The 6566-nt window shown below is 37.3% G+C and overlaps 1 protein-coding gene across 2 annotated transcripts in view; it reads right to left on the bottom strand.

The window, feature by feature from the left end:
• Positions 1-4604: 4604 nt before the first annotated feature.
• The window catches only part of clmn (calmin), a 28687-nt gene continuing 26725 nt past the window's right edge, over positions 4605-6566 (bottom strand). For both annotated transcript variants that reach the window (XM_005814305.2, XM_023352986.1), the window contains 3 exons: positions 6105-6171; positions 5969-6021; positions 4605-4938 (listed from right to left, as the gene is read on the bottom strand). In XM_005814305.2, the coding sequence (XP_005814362.1) occupies positions 4821-4938; positions 5969-6021; positions 6105-6171 (238 nt within the window). In that variant the 3' untranslated portion in view covers positions 4605-4820. The remainder of the gene's footprint in view (positions 4939-5968; positions 6022-6104; positions 6172-6566) is intronic.

Below are 6566 nucleotides of genomic sequence, written 5' to 3'. Positions count from 1 at the left end.
CCCTATAGGGGATTATCCAGGTGCCTCTGGTGTTGCTGTTTTCTTTGTTTTCCATCATATCAGGACATCAAACTGGTTCCACAACCTTTTCTTTAGCATTGTGATTACGATCTGTGACTGCATCCCAAAGTGGAGCAAGGGCGTAACATTTGTGGGTTGACTTCATCACCTCTCCTGCTGATTGCCATGTATAAAGAACAAGTAAATTACAGATTAAGAGAACGATATAAAAGAGGCTTGTCATCGTTTTGTACACTCAGTAGTTTTGTTCAATGGTCAGTAGATGGCACCATCAAACTAATAAAACCATTTCTATTTTGATTTCAGACAAAAAAAGAAACTCTATAGCAGTGGAACTCCCATCAGAAAGCGGCCACACCCTTTATTTTAGGGTGATGTGTCATGCTGCTTTATAAATAAAGCATTTGACACAAACAGCTTCATCAAAGTGTTTTACATAAAACAGATGAGGAGAGACTCAGTTCTGATATCGCTAGTCTACACTAAAAACCCTGGAAAATTCTTCTGGAACATGTTTGCTGGAACATCAATCATCTTTGTGATTGAATACACTATGCATTGTTCCTAAATACTAACCTACATATACTCTCAGTATTTTTAAGCATCCCATATCTCCAAATGTTTGATGGCGTTATGTTGATATCATTCTCTATCCAACCCCATTTTTTTAGTTTAGATGTGTGGATCCTACACAACCTTTGTCTACTTTTTCTCTTCCTCAGAAATATCTGACAGCATTAGCGAACCAAAGACTTGCTGTTTTCATAAACTAAAAAATATTATCTGCTGACACTAGCAGGCAAATTCAGTAGATACACCTTGTTAGTACTTTGCTGTACCACTTTCCATGTTGTAGATTCAACAAGTTCCTTATTGGCCAGATAGCATCACAGATTTGCTGCAGATTGTTCGACTTCTCATTTCATGTTTTGAATCTCCCATTCCGTCACTTCCCAAAGGTGCTCTGCTGGATTGAAATCTGGTGACTGTGGAGGCCATTGCAACTCATTCAAGAAACCAGTTTGAGATGACTGGATCTTTGTGGTATAATGCACTATCCTGCTGGAAGTAGCCATCACAATATGGCGGCATAGCGCTTCTAAAGAGGTGTAAATGGTTAGTGACAATATTCAGGTAGCCTGTGGGGTTTCAACCATGTTTGTGTCGGTACTAAAGTATCTCAAGAAATCATTCTTCACACATTATGCTACTACCATCAACCTGAAGAATTGATACAAGGCAGGATGGATTCATGCTTTTACATTGTTTGCACCAAAATTCTGATCAGTTTCTTAGCTACTCAGACCACCTAGGCCTACACAAACGATGCACCTTTAAAGTCACCTAAACCCCATTTCTTCTCCCATTCTGATGTTTACCGAGCCATTTTCACCATGTCTAGACACCCAAATATTTTGAGTTGTTGCCATGTGATTGCTTGATTGAGTAGTTGTGTTAGCAACCAATTGAAATAGCATTTTCACTGCTAGCGTATATTTTTGGTCAATATGTTTCTCTAGTGCTCCACCTAGCATCCTTCAAACATTCAGAATGTGTTGCAGAAATATGAAAACATTTCAGAAGACCAAAAGAAAAAGGACAAATCTGTTGATATCCATATTAGGGGTACTTTAATGCATCAGTAACAACCTAATAAGGTAAATAATATACATAAAATATACTCAAATCACTCACACTGACTGATTTCTGCTGGATTAAAATGCAAATAAAATAGAATATTAAATGCAGAACTTCAGTGATTTTTGACAATTTTACAAAATCCTTACATATATTTCTTATAATAATAACAGTGCAACAAACAGCCAGAAGATTAAAACCAGTTTGTGTAATGTTCAGTAGGTCAGAGCGTATGAAAACAAGACATATGTAAGTCATTGGCTGTGTATGTTGCGGGTCCTGAGGGTAGTTGAGTTGGTGTCTCTGATCGGATTGGTCTGTTTTGCATTTAATCGTTCCTGAGCAGGAGTCGTGTTGGAGCCGGGTCATGGGGGTTCTGGAAGGATATGAATGTTTGAATCGTCCTCTGACTGGAAGTGTAATATTTCTCCTCCAAGTGGTTCTAATGTTGAGGCTGATTACAGACGTCAGTCAGTAATAAGTGTACAATTAGCACAAAGGTGTGTAAATAGCAAATCCAGAGCAGGCACACAGTAGTGATGAAGATAAACTGTAATGAGCAGCCTCTCTGCTGCCACCCAGTGGACGGAGGAGATGCTGCAGGGAGAAGCTTGGTGAGCAGAAGAAGAAAGTTCAGTGTTTGGTGGTGGTTTCACACGGAAATGATTAAAATAAAGTGAAAAAAAATAAAAATAATAATAATAATAAGTGTTCCAAACATCAAGAATCCATTCCCCCTATCTTATGATCCAAACATTCCCACTCAGTCTCCTAAAACACTACATGCGAAATCCTGCTGAAACCAGTGACCTGATGTTCATCTGCTGGTGGAGTTAATGTATCCAACGTGATCTTTGGCAGTTTGTTTCTTCAGATTTCTTCATTACAAAGTGCAGCACCATCAGAAAGGCTCCATCAAACTTCACAAACATACAAAAATCTAGAACTGATAATCTACATCTTGCTTCAGTCTTTTATATGATAGTTCAGTCTCAATGTGTGACAGGAATGTTTGTCCAAAATGTCCAGAGTCACAGTAAAGGAGCAGAAACTGTAACATGTTCCAGGTTTAATAAACAGGATGCCACTCTGGATCCATCTATGAGGCTGTAATCCAAATCTTTCCTTGTATTAAATCAAGATTTTGATTCCTTTTCATTTTTCTTATGTGAATAAACTTAAATGGATCACATTCACATTATTCACATTCTGAACATGAGGTAAATTCTATTTCCTGATTGACAAACTGAGCATGCTCAGACAGTTGTTTGCCGCAGGTCAGATACTGAACCCACACAGCCACAAGGTATATTAACAAAATGTTTTCACTCCTTTTCGACTTTTTCCGATTTTGTACGATTACACCCACAAACTTCAGTGCATTTCATTTGGATTCAACATGAAGTGGTCCATAATACTGGAGTATTAGAATTGAAAAAGTGACTTGGACGTGGACTATAAATACACAACAGGGCTACAATGGAACCGTTTAGTTCAAAGTATATGTTAGAATGGCCTAGTCAAAGGTCAAACCTAAATCAGATCGAGAATCAGTGACAAGACTTAAAAACAGATGTTCACAGACCCCCCCATCCAATCTGACATGCTTGACACAAATTTCAGCCTCTGGAAGTGAAAAGCTGGTATAAACCCAAACATACATCCTTAAGTGCAGTGAAAAAAGGTTCTACAAACTATTAACTCAGATAACGCTGACATTTTCAAATTGTTTCTGTAAAAACCTTTGAAAACCAAGTAATCTTACTTCCAATGCACAATTATGCATGATGATCCATGTTGCACACACAGAAGTTTGTGTTTGTAAAGTGACAAAAGATGGAAAATGTTGAGGAGTGTGAATATCTCTAAGACCCTTTAAAATGTTCTCTGGACAAACTGGAATACATTACTGGTTCAGATGTGGGTGAAAAATCACAGCCAACTTTGACCAACTTTTAACATTCTTTGTCTTCATAAATCTTCAGTAACTGTGTTTTATTTACAGATCAGAGATCTGTCAGCGTTACAGCCCCTGATACACACCGGCTTTGATTCAGTCCGAATGCATGATTTATTTCCTGGTTCAAGTTTTGCAAAGACCTAAAACTTTAAACAGGACTTTATATATGTTTTCTTAAAGTAAAATTTCCTGCAAATGCAACAGAAACTTATCACAGTTCACAGCGTTGTGATTCTGCACATTAGCATGCAGATGTAGACCTTCAGAATGAACCAGCTGATCGATCAGCAAAATGACAAAATGTCACTGAGTCTGTGCAGAACGTTAGAGAACCAGGGGAGAATAAATGATGCTCCAAGGTGGAGCATCAAAAACCCAAACTTCTGTTAATCTGCTCATATCTGCAAATGAGTATTTCAAAACCAAATATTTTGCATCATCAGGCAGCATTATAGTTAAAATAACTGTCTGGACTTAATAATGAAATGAGACTGAATTTCTAAGTCTCATTTCAGACTGAGAAATTTTATTTTTTCATCGATAGGATGAAAAAATAAAATGATAAAGTAACTGTGGCTAAAATGAACCAAAAATTACTTGGTAATAATTCATTTTTATGGGGCTATAACAGTCAAAAAAATTACTAACTCAAGTTTAAATTTCCATATCTTAAATGAAGATATATCAGAAAATGAAAGTTTTATTGATAAATTATTGTTTTTTTTTATTTGTTTGTTTTTTTTACAAAATGTTCCTGTGGCGGCATGTTTTCTCGGCAGTTACGCAGAAACTTTTCATAATATCCATAAAATTATTTATTCTCTCGCTGATGATTAGACCTATGTGAGTGATTAAAATTTAAAGTAGCAGGTTTAATTATTCTCCCAACTTTATGAATCTGTAAATTTACATTTGTAGACTTCATTGTTTACATAAAAGCAGAACATTTTCTATTAAAATAACACAAAAATAACACAAATATATATATATATATATTTGTTTTTACAAAGGTAAATCAAAAACAAAATGAATTCAGTCAGAAAGAAAGAATAAAAAGCCTTAATTTAAGCTGGAGTGCAGTCAGTGATGAAGAGGAGGGCGGTAGCTAAGCTCTGAGTCAGTGTCAGAGTGTTTAATGTGTGTTTCAGTAAGTGTGTGTGCGTGTGGGGGTGTGTGCGTGGGTGTGTGTGGGCGTGGGTGTTTATCGGTTGAGCAGCAGGCTCGGCAGCGTCTTCAGGTCTATCTGTGGGAGAACCATGAAGGAGTAGAGCAGCAGCCACAGCAGCAGCAGCACACACAGCTCCCAGTTCTCCCTCCACCTGAAAAACACACACAGAAACGCTTCACTCGGATCAGACGGCTCAGGGTTTAGACAAAAAAAGACAGAAGAGGTTTGAAAAATAAAGTCAACACAGATTCCCTGAGGACTTGTTAAAAATATCTAAATTTGGAGATAAAAGATTTTGCAGGCAGAGCTTTACAGAAAACACCTTTTGCAGACTTTAGACGCAGAAGAAGGTTTCAAAGTATTATGCTGAAGCACATTTCAGTCTGTAACACTGATTTATAGCCGTTTTTAAAATATTTCTAAGTGGTAAGGGTTCCCACTGGTTTTTGTAGATTAGAGTAAAGCCTGAGGATGTTCTTTTCTTTTCAGAGGAAGTCTGGAAACAAAGTAGCAGCAGCTGTGTTGGGAAATACACTCACAAATATAAAGATTTTCACAACTAATGTATTTTTATTACCACAATAATGCAAAGTTTTCCAATATATTACAGACTCAGTCTATAAACAGTAGTTCATTGTTTCTTGGTGGTTTATTTATTCATTTTACTTCTCCCATTTGTAATCTTTTTCTTTTTTTGTTGCCAGGTACTTCATAGGTCGTCTTTAATGTTAAAAAGTCAGTTAAAAACCAGGGGGAGAGATAGAAGTAAATCTATCCCATCATCATCTTTAATTTCTTTCCCATCATAAAGAGAACATAATTGTGGGCAATGTTTAAACTCATCAGAGAAGGCTTAGGGTTTGGAACAGGAAAATGAAGCCGGACCACAGGATGATTAAATTCAGATTTAGGATCAGATGGATTGTAGGGGTGCATTTTTATCCCCAGGTATTTTAGTCTTTGAATGCAGTCCAAATGAAATCAGCAGTTTTGAGCCATAATCCAAAGTGAATTTGATGATTATAGAATGGGTTGAAAACATCCCACGACTCCCTTTCTGCTGCAACATTTCTGTTCCTTCTGCTTTTTGTGCAACGTGCTCAACACCACTCTGAGCTCACATCTCTTTAAATAGCTGCAGATAAACAGAGTGGTGCAGAATGTAAAAGAGGTGTCCTCACCATAAATCAGAGTCTTCAGCTTCAGCTCTTCTGGGCGCAGCTCTCGGTTTGTCCTGTCAGACATAAATAATTATTGTTATTTACTATCAATAAGGCACCAGCGCCCACAGAAAAGAAGCCAGAGGATTGAACTCACCGTGGAGTCTGAGAGGCGACCTCCTTTTCTGTGTCGGAGCACCGGAGGGATGTGGACCGAGTCCAACCTAAAACACAGAATCCATCAGTCAGGTCACAGAGCGAGACACGCTATAGTATCAGGAAATCTTGAAACCTTTAATTTGAAGTCTGTTTTATTGACTTCAACGCCCGTCTTGTTTATTTCCCTTTAGAACTACAGCAGCTCTCAGAGGATTCATTTCACTTCGGCTCAGTTTCAATTAGACTTGTGATACTGGAAAATTCAGTTCACTGTTGCTTCATGTGACAGCTGTATGGAAGTTTTCAATAAAATCCTCAATCCCCTTGATATATGCATTGTTTTTCAAAAAGTTGCAGATATAGATTACATATCATTCTTCTTCTGATTTTAAATCCCCCACACTGCAAAAACACAAAATCTTATCAAATATCTCATTGCACTTGAAGTAAGACAAAAATA

This window comes from Xiphophorus maculatus, chromosome 19, assembly GCF_002775205.1.
Source record: "Xiphophorus maculatus strain JP 163 A chromosome 19, X_maculatus-5.0-male, whole genome shotgun sequence".
NCBI classification, from domain to species: Eukaryota; Metazoa; Chordata; class Actinopteri; order Cyprinodontiformes; family Poeciliidae; genus Xiphophorus; species Xiphophorus maculatus.
This window is presented reverse-complemented; position numbering and strand designations above follow the sequence as displayed.